Here is a 26,760-nt window from a genome sequence, read left to right as displayed (position 1 = left end):
ACCAAAGGTTATCTCCCAGCCGGAAGAAAAGAACCCCACATCTGACCTCGTGCCCAGTCCCGAACCCAACCCAAGTTGCTGCAAACTTGGCTCAATCTCACTTAGCCCAGGCGGTTGCTGCTGGCTGGCCGGCCAAGATAATTGATGATCGATTGAGTGGTCTCGTTCCGATGAGCTACCATCATCCTTCCATCAAGAAGTCGCCGCCGTGGCCCTCCGGATTCTATTCAAAATTGGCCCTCCTTCAATGTACTAATTTAACGGATTTTGTTCTTTTTCTCTGGACGTTTCATAGCTCGGGCACGATTGGCCTAATTTGCGCTGATGGACCGCGGAAAGTGACACAGTTTTCAAGCGGGAATGACGACACAACGACTTTGTTGATGAGGTTGGCAAATGTCTGGAAATTTACACCAGGGCGCGAGACGGTTCAGTTCACTTTTGAGCGCGGAGAGACAGGAGAAGGTAATTAGGTTAATGGGAATGGCGTTTATTTGTGCGTTTTACCGGGAACGTTGTTTGGGGCTGGGAGAGATTGGCTCGTTTAACAGATGAAATGGATCTTGTTTATTGACGAAACGTGCGAAACGTGAAATTAGTGGTTTCACTTTCGTAATGGGATGCGATTTAAACATTTGCCTTTAATTTTGTCTAAAGTGCAGCTCTAAATACTTACCGGTTTTCTCAACCTGAAAAAAATCTACTTCAAATTTCTTTCAATTTAATGTAACAGCTCAACACATTTTGTTTTTTATTTTAGTCAAAAATATTCGTTTATTTCCACCTTTTTTGTTTTTCCTTCAGTAATCGTCCGAGTGTGTGTTTCTTCGCTTTTTTTCGATATATTTATAATATTTACAAGCACGGCGTGACAATTCCTGCCTCACTTCAGTTTCGCTCATTTGATGTTTTCTTGTGTGTTGTGTTTATTTTTGTTTTGTTTGCTTAGCGTTAGGATTTTAGTACATTGTTTAACTACTTTGCTATAGTACGGTTTGCTGCTGCATTCAGTGTGTGAAGGTGTGTATGTTTGTATTTTTTTGTAAATTGTATATCTTCACAGAAAAGTGCGAACATTTGATAAAGAGTTTCACTTCAATTCTTGTTTTTTTAATTATCAGATTGGATTTGCTCTCAAGTTACAGTTTTCATCTTGGTTTTTATAGTTCTAGCTCTATGTAGTGTTTTTTTTTTTGCTGTGTGTGATTTTGATTCATTATTTCTATGATATAGGATCCGTTTACAAGACTTTTTTTTCTTCTTCTTTCATTTGATCTGATTAAGCTTCTCTGCTCTACTTATGGATTGCTATCTTATAGATGTTGCTGTTTTTTTATCTCTAGCCTTACGATCATTTTATTTACACATTTTTTACTTCCGATTTCTTAATTTACTTGTTTTTCGTTTCTAACTATTTACACATATTTCAACAACTAGAGTCTTTTTACAAATTTTCTTTTTCTTACTTCAAAAAAGTAGCGCAGTTTCACATGCAAAGGATTCAAATGCTCGTTCACGATTTTTAGTACGGATTGACTTCTACGGTCGGTTTTTGCTTGTTTTTACACGTGTTTTTTCATATCAAGATTTGTCGAGAAGATATTGCTTTTTAAAAGTTTGCACACATTACGCGGGGTAGTTTGGTGGTAAAATTCGAGCGTCTTTCCCGGTTGATAGTTGTTTACTGGTTTGTATGCTTTTGAATTTAGTCTCATTTCTCTTTTCACTTGAAAAACTTGATTTTTATTCATATTTTGCCAAATAACAATGTTTATACAACAATTTGCAAAAAAGATAAAATATTTTTCAGCACAGATCGGACAATTTTTTATCCAGCAAGGTTTACTTGTTGGGAAAATATGACGAGTAAAAAGTCTAGCTTCGCAACCAATTGAATAAACAAATTTCTGTAATTTCAAAAACAACTTTGCATTTGATTTTTTTCAGCGACTTTTTTGATTTTCCGCTAGAATAATATTTGCCATTAAAGTATATGTCAAATTTCCTAACTGTATAGAAAAGTAAGTGCTGACAATTTTAACTTTTCATCACTCATTTGGATGATGATTCGTCAATTGATAATCACAGGAAAATAATTGGTTCCACATTGTAGTTACAAAATATACGAAAAACTCTCTAAATACCTTGCCTGCGAAAAGTTTTTGTAGTTTTAGCATTGAACTTACTTTGTTTCTAGCATGTGTGTAATTAATAATATACAATAAAATAAAAAAAAGTTATGAATTGTTTGAATCAAGTAAAAATCAAAATCAATTGAAAATCAAAATAAATTATAAGACAAATTTCTAAACATTTTCATTACCTTTTTGAGATCACTGTCATTTATTTTCACTTAACCTTCTACAACCTAACCCCACCTTTAGACGGTCTTCGATCTAAAAAATCGCCAAAAATCAATTTTCCAACCGATTTTTGATCTTTAAAAAACATTGGAAAGAAGAACTCTTCAAATTTTGGAAAATTTCAGGGTTGGAAGTTTAACTTGTTTTATATGACTTTGCCAATGTTTTTAAAAATGTTGTCAATTATCAAAAATGTCAACTTTGGCTGTGTTTTTTTCCTAATATTTCCTATATTTTTTGTAAAAATAAGTATGCAGTAATTTTTGTACTGTCCTTCGCATTGTTTTGACATTTAAATGATGATGGTGCCATTCTAAAAATTAGATAGGCAAAATGTTTTTATATTAGGTGGTAGAATAGGCCAAATACTCCTAAAAACAAACATAAACTAAAGAAGCTAAATGCAAATTAAAATACTAAAAATAAAACAAGAAAAACATAAAACAAGAGAAGTAAAGTTTTCCGTAGAACAAAAATTGCTCAAAATTACCTCCTAAACACAGGAAAAATAAATATCTTCGAAAAAAAAAATTTGGGCAGTACAGGATTAACTAGGCAGTTTCAAATGATTTTCAGTTTATGTCACCCCCTTCTTGGAAAATCAGGAATTTTTAAACATCGAAATTTGCAAAATGGGAGAATACAATTTAAAATGCATTTCACAATTTAACCAGTTGAACAATGTTTTTTTGATAAATATCATTGTTTAATACCACAAAAGGATTTTTTTCATCAAAACGTAATGATTTTTTTTAATTTTCAAACTTATCGCTTTTTTTAAATATTTTTTTTTTATTCATTTAACAACATTTTCATTATTGAAATATGAAATCCATGATGTTTTGATTTTTTTCTAGTATTTACAGAATCTCTTATTTAAACACTTTTTTAGAAAAATTCAAAACAAAAAAAAACCTAGTGACAAAACTTTTTTACAATAAATAACTTTCACAAAATACTTGAAAAGCTGTTTTTATTTTAGTTTCTATTTTAAATCTAAATATTCAGTCAGAAACGATTCCTATTTTGCACAGAAATAGAATCAAGTAATGAATACTCTAATTTTTATTCTTTCACAATAAATGCCAAACAAAGTAAAATTAAATCAACGAAATTTTTTTTTTCAACATGAAGATTTAACTCGATAAGATAATTTATTTTAAATGAATTTTCAGCAGCATGACATACATTTCTAAAACTCTAACGAGAAACTTATAAAAACTATTTTTTTTTCAAATTACCACATGTTTCTCAAAATTTGAATTTAACATTATTTGCCAGTTGGTTTTCAAACATGGGACGGTGATTTTTTTTTATTGTGGATGAATTTTCACAAAATAATGAATGGCATAATTTCTCAGGAATGCAAAAAAAATATTTAAAAAAGTGTTTTCTTTTGAGTATGTTGTGCAAAATTATGAATTTTGTACCAAAAAATCGGAGAATTTAGAAAATCTATTCTAAATTATGAGTCGTTTGAATCCTTTCCGGCAATTTGTGTGTTTTTTTTTTTGAAATTCAATTTCAACATTTCAGTCTCACTTTTGAACTTTGCCTCTATCCACAAGATTATAAACATAATTATCAAAATAAAAAAGTCAAACTAAATGTGATGAACTGACAAACTGTCACTTTTTACGCGGGACTCACACATACTATCAAACAAAACGTTTGGTAGTAAGTGTGAGCTATGTGTAGAGAAGGGTGTCCAACTAAAAAGTGAACCCGTTCATTTGACAACGTTGGTATCAAACCATCGTGGTTTTAGTGTACGCTTTTCAATAACGTACCTTGAAATTTCAACTCTTCATTCGTGGTTATAAATTTCATGAATTTAAATGTTGACTAACAACAAATTGACGCTGTCATGCAAACTTGTCGTACGTTACTTTTTGACGTTCCAAGAAAAACACGTTTTAATGTTTGACCTTGAATAAGCATTGTCCCAAAGTTTGATTGAATTTGGTCCCCAATGTCCCGAGCGGTCCCGATTTATAATTACAAATGTTTACGATCGAGCTCGTACTTGTGTCAAACGCGTTCGGACCTGAATCCTTTTGCCCTTTGTCGAACTTACATCAATGTTCAGGGTGTGTCAAGATACCATGACAAGATTGAAATTTTTTGTCGTATGGAAAGCGTAAAAAAATGCACGGAGTTTTTTCGGTTTTTATTGAAATGGAATTTTGGAGATCTGTGGAAGTCAAAAGGTGAGGCAATGTGAGCTGCACAAAATTGCGTTTTCAACTAAATTTGGCTCAATTTTCTGACCATTTCCTGATCATTTTTTTGTTGTGTTCAATTATTCAAAATAACATGAATTTAATTCTAAAATCTAATAGATAATCAAGCTTAAAAGATTCATTGAAGCATTCAACCTCAATAAGGACACAACTTTAACAAGTTAAAGGCATACTAAGCTGTCATCCACAACAATCCTCACCACACCCTTCCATGCCATAAATCAACACAGCCGATGTCAAAGCAAACCGGAAGGGCTAATCCCACCTTCCCCTCGCCGACCTTCCGGTTCGGTGTCCTGTGCGCGCTAATTCCATCGCATTAATCAATATATCAAAACACTTCCCGGAAACAGGGAATAACAGCCCTCAGCCTCAGCTCGCGCCAACATCGCCAGGACAAATTGGAAACTCAAACAACTTCGCCGTCTCTTTATGTTCCGCGGAAGCTAATTGATTTAAATTGCTTGAAACAATATTTGAACGGGATTCTTCGGGGGAAAGACGCCTCAAATTCCACTTTGTCTACACGAAAAAATGCTCGAAATTTAATCACAATCACGTTGAATAGGCTTTATTTCTGTACAAAAAACTAAAATCATCCTTAATCACTACTCACTGTCGCGCCATCACATCAATGGTAGTGCCGCATCGTCTTCCGGCCGCCACCCACAGTCCCAACAGTCCCGGTCACCCCGGTCCCACCCAACGTATTGTTGTTGATGTGATTAAGTGTATTTACAGCGTAAGCCGCCGTTTCCGAGGTCAACCCGTTCCGAATGGGGAGTTCGGGCGGCGTCGGGGACACCGTCGGAACGCTCGCCCCGCTGCCGCTGTCCTCCTCGTGGTCGTCCCCGAGCACCTCTTCCTCCTCTTCCGGGTGCTGGTCCGGATCCGAGTCGGGATGTTGGAACTCTGCCGCCGGGTGGTGGCTTTGGATGTGGTGGTGGTGATGGGTTTGGTACTTGGGACGGCCGTTGGGGGCGGCTGCGCCGCCGAGGGTGTTGGTTTTGTTGCTAAAGTGGTCCTGGTTTAGGCGGAGCGGGGCCAGGGTTTGGGTGTGCTGCTGGTAGGTGATCTGGTGGTAGTGATGGTTGGCGGCGGGGGACGAGTCGTTGTGGGGTGGAATCGGTGGGGTGTAGTTCGGGAACAGCTTCATCCCGGGCTGGGTCAGGTGTTCCTGGTTGAGCTGCAGGAAGGTGGTGGCTGTTCCGTTGCAGTTGACTGCCGGTCCCCTCCGGGGCGGTGGAGGGGGAGCCTCTAGCTATAGTTCCGTCACCGGGATGTGCCGGATGCCGTGCGAGTGGTGGTGGTGGTTGTTGATCTGGTAGTTGTTCAGGGTGGTCGTGTGCACCCCGAGGCCGTTGGGACCGCACGGATGGTGACCCGGGTGGCGTCCCATGTAGTCCTCCTCGGAGAAGGTCTTCTGGTATTCGCGTTCCTTTCGGCCGATGGCACTGTTGCCCCAGCCGCCCTTGACCACCTCTCGTATCCGCCGGCGGCACTTGTAGATCACCAGGGCTAGCGTCGTAATGATGGCCGCTGCGGCCACCAGAAGAGCACAGATGATCGCCTGTTGGCGAGGGTCAGCGTGGGAGCACCCAAGCAGCTCCGGAGACAGTGCCTGCAAGGCCTGCTCCCGCAACCGATCCGGTGAAGCGCATATAACCGGAATCTGCTGCTGGCTGCTGTTGCTCTTTGCAACCAAAATCGTCCTCAACCACAGTATCCGACAATCGCAGACGATCGGGTTCTCCGAAAGATCCAACTCCACCAGCTCGTTCCACGAGAACAATCCGTCTGACAAAGTCGTCAACGCGTTGTCCTTCAGCACCAGCTTCCTCAAGTGAGGCAATCCACTCAACGCTCCCTCCTGAATCTCCGCCAGCGCCTTGTTCGACGCTATCACAATCTCCTCCAAGTTGGCATTCGCCGAAAACGCGCCACTCTCAATCCTCGCCAGCTTCAAACTCCCGGATATGTCAATCTTCCTCAAGTTCCCCATTCCGGCGAACGCCCCCGTCGGAATGCTATCAAAGTCGTTCTGCCCCAGCGCCAGCTCCTCCAACCGATTCATCCCAACCAGCTCCGCCGTCGGTATCCGGCTCAACCGATTGTCCGACAAATCCAGCGTCCGCAGCCCCTCCAACCCGTTGAAGCTCTCCCCCGTCACATTCGACAGCGCCGCTCCCTTCAAATCCAACCGGCTCAGCTTGCTCAAACTCAAAAAAGCATCCTTCGGCACCCCACTGAACGAGTTGATCCCCAAGTACAGTTCCGCCAAACTCGCCAACGGTCCAAACGCCGCCGACGGAACCGCACTCAGCGTGTTATCATCCAGATACAACACCTTCAAGTTCACCAACCCCTCAAACGCCTTCGCATCAATCTTCCCAATCCGATTCTGTCCCAAGTTCAGCTCCTCCAGCTTCTTCAACCCTCCAAACACCCCATCCGACAGCTCGTCCAAGAAGTTCCCCCTCAAATTCAAAATCGTCAACGAGTCCAACCCCAAAAACGTCTTGTTCGAGATCGACCCAACCTTGTTGTGGTTCAAATGCAACTCCGTCAGCTTCTTCTGATACGCGAACGTCCTCGGTGGCATGTTAAACAGATGATTGTAGCTCAAGTCCAAGAACCGCAACTCGGCGTAGAACTGCATCGACGAGTCGATCGTCTTGATCTTGTTGTTCTTGATGACGAGCCGCTGCAGCGACGGGTTTAGCACGATCGGCAGCACGTCCAGGCCACCCTCGCCGCAGATCACCTCGAGCGTGTCGTCGTCGCAGGAGCAACCGAGCGGGCAGTTGGCGAGCAGGGCCTGGCTGGAGGGTGCCGCCAGCAGGGATAGCAGGGCCAGCAGGCACGCGTACATGGCAAGGGGTGTCATGATTTGAGGGATTTATTTTTCGATTTTGGTGTCCTCTACCAGGGTGGTGTTACAGTCTGGAATGGAAAAGGAGAGATAGAAAAAGTTATTATCGATGTGTCGATAAGCTGGGCTTTATTGGATTAGTTTAGTGAAGGTTGGAAATCGTAACAGGTGGAGACAGGGACGTGCCTTAGGGTTATGTTTAGATATTGCCCCATTTTTAAACTTTTATAAGATTTATTCATTGAATGAAATTTTTAAACAAGATCAGCCGAGTAAATACAAAAATACAAAAATACAAAAATACAAAAATACAAAAATACAAAAATACAAAAACACAAAAATACAAAAATACAAAAATACAAAAATACAAAAATACAAAAATACAAAAATACAAAAATACAAAAATACAAAAATACAAAAATACAAAATACAAAAATACAAAAATACAAAATACAAAATACAAAAATACAAAAATACAAAAATACAAAAATACAAAAATACAAAATACAAAAATACAAAATACAAAAATACAAAAATACAAAATACAAAAATACAAAAATACAAAATACAAAATACAAAAATACAAAATACAAAAATACAAAAATACAAAATACAAAAATACAAAAATACAAAATACAAAAATACAAAAATACAAAATACAAAAATACAAAAATACAAAAATACAAAAATACAAAAATACAAAAATACAAAAATACAAAATACAAAATACAAAATACAAAATACAAAATACAAAATACAAAATACAAAAATACAAAATACAAAATACAAAATACAAAATACAAAAATACAAAATACAAAATACAAAATACAAAAATACAAAATACAAAAATACAAAAATACAAAAATACAAAAATACAAAAATACAAAATACAAAATACAAAAATACAAAAATACAAAAATACAAAATACAAAATACAAAAATACAAAATACAAAAATACAAAAATACAAAAATACAAAAATACAAAAATACAAAAATACAAAAATACAAAAATACAAAAATACAAAAATACAAAAATACAAAAATACAAAAATACAAAAATACAAAAATACAAAAATACAAAATACAAAATACAAAATACAAAAATACAAAAATACAAAAATACAAAAATACAAAAATACAAAAATATAAAAATACAAAAATACAAAAATACAAAAATACAAAAATACAAAACTACAAAAATACAAAAATACAAAAATAATTGTTTTATGTTTTATGTTTTATATTTTATGTTTTATGTTTTATGTTTTATGTTTTATGTTTTATGTTTTATGTTTTATGTTTTATGTTTTATGTTTTATGTTTTATGTTTTATGTTTTATGTTTTATGTTTTATGTTTTATGTTTTATGTTTTATGTTTTATGTTTTATGTTTTATGTTTTATGTTTTATGTTTTATGTTTTATGTTTTATGTCTTATGTTTTATGTTTTATGTTTTATGTTTTATGTTTTATGTTTTATGTTTTATGTTTTATGTTTTATGTTTTATGTTTTATGTTTTATGTTTTATGTTTTATGTTTTATGTTTTATGTTTTATGTTTTATGTTTTATGTTTTATGTTTTATGTTTTATGTTTTATGTTTTATGTTTTATGTTTTATGTTTTATGTTTTATGTTTTATGTTTTATGTTTTATGTTTTATGTTTTATGTTTTATGTTTTATGTTTTATGTTTTATGTTTTATGTTTTATGTTTTATGTTTTATGTTTTATGTTTTATGTTTTATGTTTTATGTTTTATGTTTTATGTTTTATGTTTTATGTTTTATGTTTTATGTTTTATGTTTTATGTTTTATGTTTTATGTTTTATGTTTTATGTTTTATGTTTTATGTTTTATGTTTTATGTTTTATGTTTTATGTTTTATGTTTTATGTTTTATGTTTTATGTTTTATGTTTTATGTTTTATGTTTTATGTTTTATGTTTTATGTTTTATGTTTTATGTTTTATGTTTTATGTTTTATGTTTTATGTTTTATGTTTTAATGTTTTATGTTTTATGTTTTGGTTATGATTTTGTTTTTGGCAATGAAAATTCATTTAAACAATCACACTCCAAATCGAAACATGTCCTACTCACATCCCTGCCCCCACAATCTCTGCGCTTTTCCGAGCAATGTCAAAACGGAACCGAAATCGACACTAATACCTGCCCCGCCCGGGGACTAATCCGGTTGTAATGCGGGCAAAATTAATAATAAACGGTTCGGATTTGCTGCTGACGTGTCCTCGTCTCAGAGTGATATCGATTTCCCTTAACAATGTCACCGCAGCCTCGTGTTTGCCGGGTAATGGATTTGTTGTTGAGGTAGGCAAATGCCGGATAAACGGCTGCGACACGGGGATTGAATAAGGAATGAGGTGAAATTTTCCCCTGGGGGGAGTGGGGTGTCATAAAATACCCTTGAGAGTGCCAAAGGTTGTGTCGAGATCTGAGGTGTGAAAGGTGAAACTGGAAATTTGCTAGATATTGCGTCACTAAGCTGGGTCGTGGGAAATGGCTTTGAGAAGATTAAATGGAAAGCAGGGAAAATGGAAATTCTTGAAGCAATTATGTTGCATTGTAGGAGTTTCTACCAAGTATCAGCAACATAGTAAAACTAACAAGTTCCATGAATATCAATTAGTTACAATTATCTGGAATCCTTTCTGCAAAACTCACTGCAGTTCAACTAGATTGCCCAGGAGAAACGAGATGAAAACCATGAAAAGTCATAACCCAACAAAGAGAAAGAGCAAAAGTTGAAATCATCAAAAGCTCACCCCCGCAACATGCCGCACACACGACGAGTTTGAATGAAACTGAAAGCAGGGGGTGAAATTTCCCTCAATCCATGGACACAAGGAAAAGTTTCGGTTTTTCTCACCTCCCCCGCACGATTCCCTTTTTCATAAGGGGGAAGTTGGTCACTGACGAAAATGTGAATACCGCGCGAATTGTGGCGCTTTTTTGGCGTGTGTGGTATTTTATTTCTTGTTTGGTGGGGGTGGCACAGCGTGGTAGGGGTGGAAAACAATTTTTGGGAGTTTTTGCCTGCTGACGGATTTTTTTGTTGGGTGCACTGAGGGTGAGGATGCAGAAACAACAAAATGTTTGTTTCTTGTTAGGGCCTTTCAGCCTTTTGCACCCAGGGGAAAATTTCATTCGTTTGTCAGGGGTGGATGAAAAAAGAACATTTCCAACTTCCATTTTGATTTTCAACTTAAAAAAAATAAAAAATAAATGAAATAACGAGCCATAGTATCGATATTTGAATGGAAAAAAAGTGTTTTAACATGCATTTTTTACCTGCCGAGTTGTTTTGCAATTATTAGTTTTCAAATCGATAATCGAATCACGCAAAACAATGTTTTCCGCTGTCTTGTTTTTGACTGTTTAGCTTATTTATGACTCCTTAACTACTCAAATTTGATTCAAAATTTTTAAATTCAAGATGGCCGCCAAAATGACAGGTGATGAAATATTGAAAATAAAAATGCATTTAGTTATTTTTAGGGTAATCAGCCATGAAAATTTGGCTTACATGGGGTCGCAGCATTCGAATTTGACGTTAAAAGTAAAAATTTAAATAATCATAAAAAATCGATTAGCCGAAGTCCCATTATATGAAGGTTTGTCTTTCGAATAATCGAACTTCAGATAATCGAACTTTGGATAATCGAAACTTTGGATAATCGAGTCTGGAATGTACCATACAATTGGAATTGGAATTTCACAATAATTTACAATATTTTTGATCGATCCCAGACATGCAAAATATGATTTTGTTTTAAGAAGTACATTTTAAATGCATTTTGTTGATTAAGCTTCTTTTAATTAATTTTTTTTAAGGATTTTGAAAATATTTTTTTTGACAGACGAATTTTTGGATGGATTTTGAAGGAGTATTCCGATGTTTCTGGCCAAAATTGGCTTTTAAAAAATATGTTATTATATTAATATTTTTAAGAAAGCCATACAACTAAAGTCAATATTCTGAAAAAAATCTCATTATGTAAAATAACACCTCTACCTTATAAAAATATTTTTAAGATGAGAAAAAAACTTGATTAGATAAGTAAAAGAAATAGGTCTCAGACTAAATAAAACCCTCGATTGATATCAATGCATCCTAAGTCGTGGATCATAGACAAGAAAATTATTTCATAGGTTTTTTTAGAGATTATCTTTAAATGCTGCTAACGAAACAAAATTCAAATAAAAACATGTGATTTCACAACTTCCAAGCAAAGCTATCACACAATGCTTGTCAGATTATTATATTTAAAAAATATTGTTTAGTAATGTTTTTTTTTTGGCTTGATTTTTTTTCGAACATTGAACTATTAGAGAGCAATTCCAGCTCAATCAGGAATTTTTCTGGTACTTTTGTACCCGACCCTCTCCGATTTCAATGAATGTTTTTAGACATGTTATCCTAGGCCTATATAAGCCATTTTTGTGTATATGGAGCCAATAGTACTCGAAAATAACATTTGAGAAGGGCGTAAGGTATTTAAATATTTTTGTATTTTGCAATTTAAAAATTACTGTGTCTCGAAGCCATTGCGTCGTATCAAAAGTGGTCCAAGACAAACTTGTAGGAAATTGGATGGGCTTTCTGAAAAAATACACTGAAACAAAATACACGCCACTTCTATGAGATTTTTGATTTTTAAGTCTAAAACTTAAATTTAAAGGTGTTGTCACGATTTTTTCGTTCAAAATTTTGAGGAAATAGCCTAAGATGTTACCAAAGACTGACGAAAAATGCAGGATGGTATGTCTCTCCTAAAAACTACAAAAATCATTTACTAAAACTGTTTTTTTGAAAAGTGGTCTAAACGTCAAAATTAAAAAAAAACCCATAGTGGGAATCGGTTCCCCAGACAATTTTACATAAAAGTCTCCACATTGACCATTGTCCTATGTCCAATCCTTGGGAAGATACAGCGGTTTTAAAAATAAAAATGATGAAAAAGGGGTTTTTTGGTGGTTTTTGGCAATTTCTATATGACAGACTTGGTTTTTCAGTCTCGTAAATATTTTTACCGGAAAGCTCGTCCAATTTCCCATAAGTTTGCCTTTGACAGCATTTCAATTGGATGTAAGGGCTTACAGTTATAAGCTTAATTACATTGTTAATAACTGAAAAGAGAATATTTTTTCAGTGTGGTAGAAACCTGGATAATAAATTAGCTTACGTAAATATCAAAACGAGTCAAATCAAAAAGCTGTCAAAGGCAAACTTATGGGAAATTGGACGAGCTTTCCGGTAAAAATATTTACGAGACTGAAAAACCAAGTCTGTTATATAGAAATTGCCAAAAACCACCAAAAAACCCATTTTTTCATCATTTTTATTTTTAAAACCGCTGTATCTTCCCAAGGATTGGACATAGGACAATGGTCAATATGGAGACTTTATGTAAAATTGTCTGGAGAATCGATTCTCACTGTGGGTTTTTAAAATTTTGACGTTTAGACCACTTTTCAAAAAACAGTTTTAGTAAATGATTTTTGTATTTTTTAGGAGAGACATACCATCCTGCATTTTTCGTCAGTCTTTGGTAACATCTTAGGCTATTTCCTCAAAAATTTTGAACGAAAAAAAATCGTGACATCACCTTTAAATTTAAGTTTTAGACTTAAAAATCAAAAAATCTCATAGAAGTGGCGTGTATTTTTGTTTCAGTGTATTTTTTTCAGAAAGCCCATCCAATTTCCTACAAGTTTGTCTTGGACCACTTTTTGATACGACGCAATTGCTTCGAGACACAGTAATTTTTAAATTGCAAATTACAAAAATATTTAAATACCTTACGCCCTTCTCAAATGTTATTTTCGAGTACTATTGGCTCCATATACACAAAAATGGCTTATATAGGCCTAGGATAACATGTCTAAAAACTTTCATTGAAATCGGAGAGGGTCGGGTACAAAAGTACCAGAAAAATTCCTGATTTGAGCTGGAATTGCTCTAGATTGAAAATTCGTGCATATACACTGGAATTCTCAAGTTAATAAAATTAATATTTAAAATAAGTTTAAAACAAAATTGTCTCTTTGATTTTGAGATTCTTTTTTGAAGATTCATTATTTGATTTTTTTTGTAGTTTTTTTTTGAAGATTATTTATTTTTCATCATAAAATTGTTCAATTCAAGTTTAATTTTTTTTATCTCAATAATTATTTTTTTTTACAAGTATTGAATTTTGATAACACAGGTCGAATATAGACGTAAAATTTAAGAAAATAATTTACACAAATTTTATAGAAGCACTTTTCGACGTTTTTTTATTTTTTTTTTGAATATTTGGCTTGGAATTTGAAAATATTAATGATTATACCCTATCAAATGTTTTATTCCTAATCTTCTACAACACAACCCCGCCTTTAGACGAGCTTCGATTTAAAAAAAATGCCAAAAACCCCTTTTTCAACCAATTTTTGACCTTTAAAAATTATTGGAAAAAAGAACTTATAAAATTTTAGAAAATTTATGAGTTGGAAGTTTTACATGCTTTATAAAACTTTGCTAATGTTTGTAAAAATGTAATTTTTTAGGGGTCAACTTTGGCTTTTTTTTACTAACATTTCCGATATTTTAAGTACAAACAAGTACGCAGTATTTTTCCTGGTGTGCCAGACTATGCTTTTACGCATTTTTGAACAATTTAAATGATAATTGTGCCTTTTTTTGCAGAAAATATGAAAAATCTCCTGACACGGGAAAAATAAAAAAAGTCAAATAAGAAAATTTGGTAAGTAGAGGGTTAAGCTTGAATAATCATTAAATAATTTAAAGCAAATTGATAGAATTTTCAAAATACCAGCTTTTTTATAGTGTTTATATACTGCCCATGTTCGCATAAATGTCCCATATGCAAAAACAGCAAGCTGAGAAAAACGCATTTGAAGTTTGTCCCACACATAAGGTTACGTGTTAAGTTTTCACGAAAAAACTGGATTTCCTCTTGATTTCTAGAACAAAGTACTAAATGTTATAGGCTTTTCTGAAAGATCTCGCGATTCTGAACAAAACTGCATCAATGCCTCAAAAACGATGAAAATGCAAATGGGACATTAATGCGATCTGGGGCAGTATAGTTAATAAGATTTTTCAATTTCTTTAGGAGTAAGCAATATATTTTTTCTAAAGGTAGTAGGGGAAACTTGATCCCATTGAAATTCATGAAAAAAAAAAATCAAATTATTCGCTCTACAGCTTTGCCTTGGCGTTCTCGATTACGAGATTCCTACTCGAAACTAGGTGTTCGAAGGCTTGATTGTTGAGGCAATTGCAACCCTATTTTTACACTTTAGCTTCCATCCACCCCGGGATTCGAACTGAAGACCTTTGGATTGTGAGTCCAACTGCCCACCAGCGACTCCACCAGGACAGGACCCTGGGAGACGACTCCTGCACCTGGACTGAGCTAACGACCTAACCTTTTTTTTAGGTTAGTCCGGGGCCAACATTTACTTTCCGTCCGACGGAAGGCGTGATCAGACAAATCTCGTCTCAAAATTTGCCACCGGGACCTTCTGGGATCGAACCCAGGCCGACTGGGTGAGAGGCAATCACGCTTACCCCTACACCACGGTCCTGGCATGAACTCAGCTTAAAAAGAAAATTAGAAAATTGGCCAAACATCACAATTTTCACGGAATAACTCAATACAATACTTATCAAAATCCTTAATCAATCGTTTCATACAAGTTTTAAACCATTTAACTGAAGCTATTTAAGTTTTCTTTCGTTTCCGGATATTAATACCCGAGCCGACAGAGGTAACTTGGGAATAACAATTCTTCGAACAAATCTTTGTTAGTATTTTTTGTCATTTTAACAACTAATCCGATCATCCTAATAACAGTTGAAGTTATTCTTCCTTAACAAAAAAAGACCAACGACAAATTTTGCTATGATCAGTTCATTCACAAAAAATAATTATAATAAATCTGAAAATCATGACAAATTTTGTATAAAAAAGTATAATTATGAATCAGAATTTTGTTTAGATAAAATTACTCAAAAAAGAGGTAATGCGAAATTCTACTAATTTATTGCGAAACTGATTATTTGGGACAACAGTAATTTACTCTGTTTTTATTGAATTGAGGCGAATATTTTGAAAAAATTTTTGATAAAATCAGTACTGAAATCATTTTTTAGCACAATTTCTGATTTCAAGGAACCACCCAACAATTTTCCAGACTTTATGCTTTTTTTCCCTGCTCTTTTCGTTGGCTTGTGTTTTTCCTCCCACACCATCCGGGCTTATTTGCTTGATGGGCGCCCGAGCCTGAGAGTGATGTTAAACATATTTTTATACAGCCCAATCTTGTTTCATTCGTTCCGGCTTTTCCCCTGCCTCCCATCTGACCTCTGACCACCCTCCGCCCGCACCTTCTTGTGTACTTTGACGGTAATGTGAGCTTTTGGCGCGCTTTTCCTCTAGCGAAAAGTTTGCCTTGCTCACATACGGTTTGTTGGGGTCGAGGGGTGGGGAGGAAAAAACTCTGTTCAGGAAAATGGCTTAGGCCGGAACCGGAAAACCTGCCCCGACTTGGGTGCGGGCGGGGGGAAGAGGGAAAAACCAACGAGCATGACCTCCGTTGAAGCTTCCTTCCTTCCGGGAGTCGAGGGAAAGCTCATGGTGCTGAAAGATGCCTCTCGCAAAGTTTTCTGGTGGGTGAAATTTTGGGGTTTTCCACCCCCAAAATTTATGCATTCAGGCTAATTTGCTAAATTGGATGCAAGGTTGCAAAACTGATGCAAGTTTGTGCCCATGAATGATACACATACATTGATGCAAATTGAATTCATTGAGTGGGAAACAATTGCGAAATGCAATTTCCTCCGCCTCACAATCGCAGCAGAGACAATAGTTTACAGTCGATCTGTCCCAAAGGGTCTAAATCAACAAATTTTCCCATGAATTTTCCGATTACACTCTGAATTCAATCAAAGCCGGTTCGATAGTCAGCCAGATCGAATTATCCAAATCTACCCTCAATTGAGCAATTTTGCCATTTCTAGATCATCAAAGGGGCGAAGGGAGTGGGGTTGAAACTCCAGCTGCTCGGAATCATCTGCTAAATTGGTACAAATTTTTCCCTGAACATTCCTGGAAGAGTAGCAAGCACACACACGTGGCCAAGTCAGTTTGCGAAGCAATTCATTACAATTTATTCAATATTGATTGCAAACAGTCCGAGAATCGGGTTGAGCTAAGAATGAGAGGGGTCTTCTCGGAGTGTTTGACTGCAAGTCGGTGCTGATTTGCAATATGTGCAAAGTGTGCGGCAGCAGCAGCTTGAAGTGAATCTTTACTGGTATCTACTATCTGCATGAAAGTGCAACGGATGGTTGCACTGGGATAAGAAGTCATGAAACCGTGAAAATCTGATTAGTTATATCTAAGAATTCAATAAGGATCAATCTTTTGTATGCATCAAGCGAATTGTTTTTTATTTCGAGGTTCTACAAATAATGGAATTTTTCTGAAAAATAAAAATAAAACGCAGGATCTCGCTTTATCAATTAGTAATTTAAATAACTTTATATTGCTGTAACTGAACATAAAATATGAAAAAAATGTAAATCAAATAAAATTATTATAAACATTTAAAATTATCATAAAATAAAAAATTGAAGAATTACAGGAAAGTAACCGTAGCAAAAGAGAACACCAAATCTTGTAAGTTCTACATATAGCTAAGTATTTTATATTTACATGACTAATGACTACTGAGAAATTGAGTTAGTCTCTTCTGCTTTTTTTTCATTTCGTTGATACACACAAAAAAATATCTGAGAAATCAATTTCCTGCATTTTATTTAATTGCTTTTTTCCTGTGATCAAACAAGCTTTTGCGTATCATTGATTCACTCTTACAAGGTTTTATACAATTTTGGCAGCTGTTAAGACAAAAGTGGTACGTAAGTATTCGAAAATCTGTATCTATTGTATAAATTTTCTGATCGGTTTGGTGTCTTCGGCAAAGCTGTAGGTAGTGATGGATACTATAGAGAAAAAAATTGGGAAACAAAAGAAAATTATATTTTTTAGCAAACTTTCTTTTTCCACAAAAAAAAATCATAATTTTTGGACCCCACGTTTTGATTTTTGGAAAGAAATTTGTTTTTTTTTTTTGTTGGAAAAAATAGACATTTTATTCGAATTTAATATTTGACTTCAGTTTTTAGCGAAATATTACACACATTTTTGATAAAGTGAGCTTTGGACACTGAAAGTTCTATTTGACCTGAAAAATTTTAGTTTTTCGATTTTTCACAAATAGTGTCCATGATTGTTAATTAGAGGGTGACGAGCGGGAATTCCCGGGAAAAATTTCCCGGGAAATCGACCATTTTTGGACCTCTCGATTCCCGGGAAATTTGGTCGAGACTCCCGGGAAATTTTAAGCTTATGAATATTGTAGCAAAATTATATAAACTAATCAGCTAATCAACTAATTCGAAATTGTTTTTGTCATTGGATGTTAAATTTAATATTCGGTGTTCAAGTTTGAATAAATCAATGCATTTCTAATCTTCTTATTCAGAAAGTTTAAATTTTAACTTAAACATACTTAGCAGTTATTGTTTCTAATTATTATTATTTCAAAGAGGAAAAGCCTTTTCAAGATAAGTATAATTTACATATCCTCTCTCGAGCATAGCAATCCTCTCAATCTAGTTTTTTTGGTAATGCTAAGGTTTTTTTTTCTTTTTCGATGTCAATAAATTGTTTTGTGTTTCGCATCAACCTCATTATTAATTTAAAAAAAAAATCTGGCAATCTTTATAAAGTTAAGATCCGCCACATTTGAACATTATGATTTTCCTAATAACTATTTCGTCAATTAATATTTACAGTTGACATTAAAAAGAAAAAAAAACTATTTTAAATTGTTGTTTTGAGTCGTTATTTATCATATTGCAAAAATCCCGATACTGGGAAATTATATATTAGCTTTTTTTTACATCACAAAAATCTACAAACAAGTTTGTGCAACTTTTGAAAAATCACTTAGTACGAATTAAGATTCGTAAACATTTTAAACTGCAATTATGAGTCCAAAAAAAAAAAATAAAAAAGCGATCTTGTATTTGCAGATTCAGAAAAAAAAGGTAGATAGTTCCCGAAAATAACGAGGCTAGTAATTAACGTTTTATTGAAAAAGTATAAATTAATTGTATCTAAATTCATTGAAAAGAAACACATTAATTACTTTTCTTTATAAAGATTGGCACTATTGGCATAGTTAAAAAAAACTCCCGGGTCCCGGGAATTCCCGGGAAATTGCAAAATTCAACTCTCGATTCCCGGGAAATTGAAAATCTCGAGAATCGTCACCCTCTATTGTTAATGCCTGAAAAAAAAATCGAATGGTTTATTAAATTTCCAATAAATTTGCCTAAGAGACATTTAAAATTGGATCTCTGGCTGCAGGAAAACAGCATTCAAAAGAATAGAAAATTGATGTTTTGTTTAAGATTGATCAAAATAGCCTTTTACTTATTTTCTAGAACGATTATCAGAAACTGAAGGTCATATTTTCAATTTTCAAAATAAAACACAAATGTTTTACCTGAAAAGAGGAACATCTCAAAAAGGTTAAACATGTTCAATATTAATTTTTATCATTATTATTGTTACACAAATTTGTAAAATTTTCTGATAGGGGAACAGAATCAAATTCCAGCGTGCATGTAATGTTGCCATATCAGCACTTTGACATTCAATTAAAAGCTAATTAAAAGCGTTTCCAACTGAAATCGAGTGATAAATTGCTTAATGGGAAGTAAGCAAAGAAGTTTCTATAAACAGTTTTCTTAAATAAGCTGTTTAAATAGTAAAAATCAACTAATTGGACTGAGTTAGAAGCGAGTCTGTCAAACATACGAGAATTTTCCCTATTCCGAAACAAAAATTGATAAAATTTGAAATCAACTCAAATATTTCAAAAGATTTGACCTCAATGAAACATTAGTTTTTGTAAAATTTATCCATTTTTCCATCAGAATCAGCAAGAATTTTGTTCACTAAAAAAGGCAAATCATTAAATCACAAAAAAAAATATTTTGCCATAATTCTTAAATTAAATGGGATAGCTTTTACTTATCATTGCTTTGTACCGAATACCAAGAGAACAAAACAACTTTTTATGTTTTTTTCGTAAATTTTTTTATGAGAGATTTCTAAATGTATTTTTTTAGATTGGTCTCTTTTTGAAGTAGAATTATGTTTCTGTATTATATAGCAATGCCCAACAATTTTGGTTTTTTCATAAAGCCTCATTTTCAAAAATTAAAATGTTATGGAATGTAAAAATAATAATAAAATAAGTAAGAGGAAAAAAAATAAAAAATAATCATTTTTCAACAAAATCTGATCAAAGCACTAACGTTTAAATTAGGCAGAAGAAAATCACAATCATGTATTTTTGAGTAGAGTATTTTTTTTCTGTATTTTTCTAGATATTGAGTAAAAAATTTTTGAAAACGAATGGATCGATACCAATTCGTTTTTTTTTTCGTGTTTAGTTTCCAGCTTTTCAAAAACATAGATACTCTAGGCAAAATCATATAAAGTTTAAACTTTTTAGTTATGAGCATCAAATTTTCCGTTCCAAGAAAAATCCAGGAAATTTTTGATAGTAACGTTTCAAAATATTTGTTGAATCTATGTTTTTTTTCTTTTTTCACAGTATTACTAAAACTCTTAAATCTATCACAAATTTATTAATATAATTATTCATATCTTCTATCCTCTTGAAGGGAATTTTTAAAAATGACCTGCGGTTTCATCAGAACCAAAAGAAAAAATACCCGTTTGTAGCTGGAATTTTTTTAAAGATAAATTCAGTAACGATGTACATCTTCCAGAGCTTTTGCACCAAGATTTTTACCGCGCAGTTTTTAGTATCTTCATTATAACGGGAACTATCGATCCATAAAATTATTGACAACTCATTTTGAGTATTTAAAAAAAAACTTTTTGTTACAGGATTGGTACCATAAGTTTGACAATTTTTTTAATAAGAAGACAACATCTTCATCAACAACAAAATAAATCAACATCCATGCATCAATCTTTAAAATCGAAACATTGAACATTTCAAAAGAATATTCAGATATTTTTACAAGGCCTTAATATAGAATAAGACTTAGAACAATTTTAATCCATTTGTCCACATTTTCTTGATAAAACAAAAGCAGCCAATGGAAATCGAATAGGAAAAAAATGGACCCTGAGCCTATTTATTAGTATGGAAAGATTCTTTAAATTAAGCGGAAAATTATAATTAAGTTATGAAAGACTTCTTTAGCTATCTTTGACAGTTGCTTTTTTAAAGCTTTTGTTGAAGAAACACACTGATGTACACATGTAAGTACATTGATCGTTTCAAGTAAATTAATTAAGTGTTCAAATAATTGATTGTACTTATTTAAAACAATGTTCAAAACAATTGTATTTTATCAGTATTTCAAAGTTTAACTATGTAACTGTTGTTGTTCCTTTTTACCTTTGAGTCAAGTTAAAAAAAAACTTCCAAAATTTAATTAAAATTTATTGAAATTTAAAAATGCATTCAATAATATTTTTGAAATATTATTCAGTTTTGAATTTCGTTGTCAGTTTTATTTATAAATCATTCCTTATCACGGTTTTTCTCTCAGTGCCACCAACCAATCTGGATCTGGCACAAATGCATATCCAGTGCATTCTCCAGCACTTGAGCTCATACCCCAATTGCTGCAATGCCCTTCCAGCCTTCATCTTCCGGGCAGCTTTACCAGACCACTTTCTCAAGCTTATCCTCGAGGCTATTTTGTAACTCTGGATAATTTCCTTGTAATTAAATCATTTATCTGTGCAGCTCCATTTACATTCCCCCTTTCCCTCAACCATCATTTTCTCAATTGCAAAACGAAACACAAACTGCAATTGCAAATGCAAAGTGCATGCTTGATGGCACACAAAAACACACAGAAATACACACACACACACGTTCATAAAACAATCTGCCACTGCGATAGGCTCGAAAGCTCAGGCTCTTTTGGTCCTTAGGACGAATGAAAGGAAGCAGCAGCGAGCGGCAGCAGCAATAATGAATTCAATTATCCTTTAGCATTCATTAAAGCCATCGCACACACTCACATGCACAAACAGTTTAGTGGTGATTGCATAATTTATGGGATCAAATTAGGGGCGCCCCCCTCCACTTCCCTTCGAACCCCGATTTCCTTAAGTGGAAAATGAACTTTTGAGGGAGGGGGAAAGAGCCTCCGAAAATTTGCCATGACGAAATCGGTCACACAAATGGCTTTTTTGTGAGCCAATTTTTTCCCCTCTGGCCAAAGTGGAACCCATTAAGCTTTCATCGAGAGCTTATCGGAAGGATGGATTTGTTCTTTGCGTTTTGGGGCGAAATTTCCATCAGGGGGGCAAAATATTGGGAACAAATGGGAAAACAACAAGCAACCAATATGACATAAAGGGAGAGGTTTTTTTATGGGAATTGTGGAGCTCCCTATAATAAGGTTGACATTTATTGTGGAGCATATTTCACGCTAACAACTCAATTATCCTTTTTTTTTGCTTGCTAAAGTGCTCTTTTTTACATTTTGACTGTGCCGAAAGAAAAATTAACTCCCTGATCAATCTTTCGATCATTTTTCATAAGACAAAAAAGGAAGAATAAAGCATCAAATGAAACATGCACTGAGAAAAAAAATATGTTTATGAATGAGAATAAGATAAAACAAACTAATGTTTACAGTTTCGACTGCATAATAGGAGTATTTTTCTTGATCAGTTGGTTCACTTAATTATTTTCCAGGCAGACTGATCCTTATCTGAGCACTAGCTTTCTAAGTTTTCTTTTTCGATTTAAAGTTAACAATTCTCAAAAAATGGTTCAACAAATAAATAAAAAGAATCTTTTGAGGTCCTCAACCATTTTTTTCCAACAGCTGAATTTTATTGATTTATTTTACCCATATTAATTTTTAATTCAAATAATCAAATGTTTAGAAACAAAATTGGTATCTATTAGCCAAGCAAAACAAGACAAAATAAAAATTTGAAAAGTTTTAAAGATAAAGCATTTAAAATATTCCACAAATACATTTTTGATTTAAAATTCAAATTTTAGTTAAAGATAATATTTGTATTTAATTTAATAATTGTTTTTAATTGTATACCTTGTTAAGCATATATTAAGGCATGAAACAATCCTGGAACAAGCCAAATAAGCAGCTTTTTTGAAATCAATAGATGTTAGGGCTATTTAAAAAATATGTTTTAAACATATTTCTAAAAATCTTAGCTATAATCCCAAATATCTGTACAAGGTTTATATATTTTTATAGCTTGTTTTTTTCAGTAAATGAAAAAATAGCTAAATATCAATTTAATTCTCCTTTGTTTTTTGGTTTAAATAAAAATACCTTTTTATAAGGATAATTTTCTTTTTCGAAGTCACTACCGTTAACTGGGGTCAATCGGAACACATGGGGCGAATTGGGACAGCAGTTTTAACCATGTTGGAGCACAGTGTTTTGATTTTTCTGGTTGATTTCGGTTTGAACAGACTGAGGCCAACAAAATGTGTACATCCATTTCTAAATTTAAAAGCTTTATGTGCTCTGAAAACTGCTGTCCCTATTCAGACTGTAGTCCCGATTTACCCCAGATTACGCTACTTAAAACATCCATTTTACTCGTCACAAAAAATATAAGAATCCAGTGAACAATTTGAATTTAAAATCATAAAAGATATTCTCAAATGAGAATTTTCTTAAAAAGACGAATAACATTTAGAATGTTTTCATTCTTAACGTTAAAATTCAACTGAATAACTTACATGAATTGTTTATTTTGCGAAATTTTATTTTTTTCAGAAATTAATTATTGGTAACAAGTAGAAAATTTTCTAATAGAAAACGGAAGGAAAAACAAATAACAAATATATTTTTAAAAGAAATAAAATAGATAAAAATTATGCGAAAATGGTAAGTGGTAACAATCCATGAAAAAAAATCTTCAAAATATTTAGATTGCAAAATCCACTTTTCTTTTATTCAATATTTTAAAAAGTATTTGAACTTTTTTTTATTTTCTCTTTTGTTGGAAGATGATTTAAAGCTATTTAATACATGTTTTTTTTTTTAAATATTTTCTGTTTTATTCGTTCCATTTTTAGTATTTTATTTTGCATTTATCTTGTTGAGTTATTGTTTTTTTTGATAGTATTTGACTCATTTTACCCCCTTTTATCATTACCATTTACCTTTCTAGTTATTTTTTTCATATTTTTACAGTCACTTTTTCAATTTATTGCCATTTTATTGATTTACACATTTCCTTCTATAAAACTATAAGTACCATTTTCCTTTAAATTGTTGAAAAATGCGTAAAAGAATAAATTAGAACATTACAAAAAATACTGCTTACTTATTTAAACATAAATATTTGAATTGTTAGTAAAAAACACATCCAACAAAGACCTAAAATTTTTGTTTAAACATTGGCAAAGCTGCATAAAACAAGTCAAATTTTCAATACAATAGTTTTTCTTTTAAATATTTTTTAAGGCCAAAAATCGTTGATAGCAATTTCGATTACAAAATGATTTTTGTCGATTTTTTTTTATCGTAGCCCGCCTAGAGACGGGGTTGAAATGTAAAAGGTTAACGTAATTAAAAAAAATCATAGCTTTATCAAATATCCTCTTTACTGCACAAATTCTTTAAAGTTGCCAGTTTTGTCGTTCCGTTTCGTATTAAATTGTTGAAAAATATCGAATTTTGTGGTTCAAAGTTAATTTGAAAATATTTCTTGAAGTTTATGACAATTTTTCCTTGAATAATTTAGATCATAGCATACAATTTGCCCAAAAGACCAATTCTTACTACAAATTCTTGAAATGGTTTCATATTTTTTTTGCTTATAAAAATTTGTATGAAACTTTGTATTGCACAATCAATTATGCGAAATGGCTTCTTTGAATGTGAAAAATGAAAAGATAAAGTTTCATTTGAATTTTTACAAAAATATTTTTGAAGAATAAGTCAGGAAATTGCTCTACATTGATGAACTTGCATAAACCTGTGTGTGTTTTTTTTGTTTATTAGTTAGAATATATAGAGCGCTTTGAATTTGCATTGTTTTTTTTGTAAATTTCATTTCATTTGACATCATTAGAATATTTGTTCAAACCAGGATGCAATTTCTAAAACTGAATTATTTTCCAGTAAAATTACGGCAATCTTAATTAAATTACCCTTCAAGCTGTTCCTCTTAAAGAACTACCGTGTGCAATTTTCAAGCAAGCTGTTCAACCTTTTCCCCATTTTCTAAGTACCCTCACATAACCCTTTCATCCCCTTATGCCCCGTTTTGCTCCCCCTAAAAGGACCCAATCTCCACTCTCAGCCATTCAATTATTCATTCAATAGTTCTACCCTTTGCTCACCTTTTGCTCGAGCAGGTTTCAATTTTCCCCCTCCCTCTTTTTCCCAGCGACCAAAACCGTAGTCTCAATATATCAAAAAGCTGAACTATCGAAAGTCCTTTCCGTCGTCCCTTTTCCGGGACAACGACGACTAGAAGTTCATATCAAACGGCTTAAAGTTCAATTTTAAGGAAGAAATAGAGGTGGGGGGGAGCCATTTCCAGACGACTAAAGCGACGACGAGGGTCGGAATTTATGCTTAAACTTAAAATATTTTCAGCAAACTCCCCGTCCCGAAACCCTTCCGTTTTCAAATCTCTCCTCATCTTGGGGTAAAGGATGACGAAAAGTTATTAAATGGAATCTGTTTTGTGGCGGAGGAAATCGTCGGGAAAATTCCTAGACGAAGGAGACCACGCCGCACCGGTGTTTTGTAAGGAAAACTGCCAATCTCAGTCGCTGGCAAAGGTGCAGGGTTCTGAGTCGCAGATTGCTTGGGTTTTATTGTTTGACGTTTTGCGCTTGGGGAAAATAAATTCTTTGACAGAACAACAGCGGAAGCAGGGAGGGGAAACTTTGAGATGCAGGTCCTCAATCAAAGTTGGCAAGTTCTCGGAAGATGATGGTCGGGAGATGTCAGAATCGCATCATCAGATTTGCCGTCGAGATGGTGGGATTGGGCGTTGTGAGCAATTGGGAAAAGGGGTAAAGTGTAGGAACTTTGTGAAAAACAATCTTGACAGCTGGAACTTTTGATACAGATCCAATTTTATTTTTAAATAAGTTGATTTGTAGAAAATATAAGAAACATTTCAAAAATTTTGAATTAAATTTTCATGCTTTTTCAATAAAAACATTTTTAGCCATTTTGAATAGTTGATTCGAATTAAAACCAATAAATTTTCATGAAATTTTCATGGAAAGTTAAAACAGATTTCTAAATTGTTTTGAATACAAAGCAGATTCCGTTGGGGTACTTTGCATTTTTGTCGAGATTTTTTTTTTCTTAAATTGCCTTTTGTGATTTTCATGAATAGTTGGAACAAGTGATTTAATTTCTTTTAATGATTTGACTAATTGTTCACATTATCGTTTCTTTATTATAATATTTTTTTCTGTATATTTTTCTTAAAATAGTTTTTTAACAAACAAATTATTTTCAAGCTAACTTTGAACACTTGATTTCAAACCGTTCTTTTTAACTTAAAAATAACGCTCATAAACCTAGCTGAACAATTCTCCACTAAAACAGGAAATAGATTTTATTTGTACTTTTAAACCGAATAAGATTGTCCAAAGATACTTTTTGCATCAGAATTGGGGTCCATAAAAGCCTTAATGCAAGTTAAGCAGCTATCCATACAGAAATGAAATCACAGTTAAACAAATTGTATGTCTCTGGAAGAACGGCAAAGTTGTTGGTGGTTCGAATGAAGTTACACTCTAAATATAATTAACCACTTTTTATTTAGCTTTTCACTATAACATGTGAACTCTGAAAGTATAGATTTTATAAAAATGTTCAACAGAGTGAAAAAATCATAGTAATACAGCTGGGAATAGGCACACCTTAAATGTAAGAAAAAAAAGTGATTTTACTTCTAAATATGTGGAAATTTTCCATTATAAAATAACATAATAAAGGAAATTTTAATAAAAATTTTACCCCTTCCAAATTTACAAAATTTTCGGTCTATTTTTGAGGGGAATGAAACGGGTATCTTTTAAGCCAAAGAATAGTCAATAACTTATAGCCAAGCTAAAAAAGTTAATAATTCTCCAGTGACAGTTACTTTCAGTTTAATT

At 33.5% G+C, this 26,760-nt stretch overlaps 2 protein-coding genes across 2 annotated transcripts in view; both read right to left on the bottom strand.

Moving 5' to 3' along the window:
* Positions 1-4,547: 4,547 nt before the first annotated feature.
* On the bottom strand, positions 4,548-5,867 carry LOC119765954 (homeobox protein B-H1-like; the record flags this gene model as incomplete). Its single annotated transcript, XM_038250237.1, has 1 exon — positions 4,548-5,867. A coding segment is annotated over one exon (630 nt), but the record flags the coding sequence as incomplete, so codon positions are not given.
* The window catches only part of LOC6040091 (insulin-like growth factor-binding protein complex acid labile subunit), a 439,577-nt gene continuing 418,658 nt past the window's right edge, over positions 5,842-26,760 (bottom strand). The window contains exon 4 of the mRNA XM_038252035.1: positions 5,842-7,549. Within this exon, the coding sequence (XP_038107963.1) occupies positions 5,868-7,493 (1,626 nt within the window). The 5' untranslated portion in view covers positions 7,494-7,549 and the 3' untranslated portion in view covers positions 5,842-5,867. The remainder of the gene's footprint in view (positions 7,550-26,760) is intronic.

This window comes from Culex quinquefasciatus, chromosome 2 (assembly GCF_015732765.1).
Source record: "Culex quinquefasciatus strain JHB chromosome 2, VPISU_Cqui_1.0_pri_paternal, whole genome shotgun sequence".
NCBI lineage: Eukaryota > Metazoa > Arthropoda > Insecta > Diptera > Culicidae > Culex > Culex quinquefasciatus.
The sequence above is the reverse complement of the archived record's forward strand: the minus strand, read 5'-3'. Positions and strand labels throughout refer to the sequence as shown.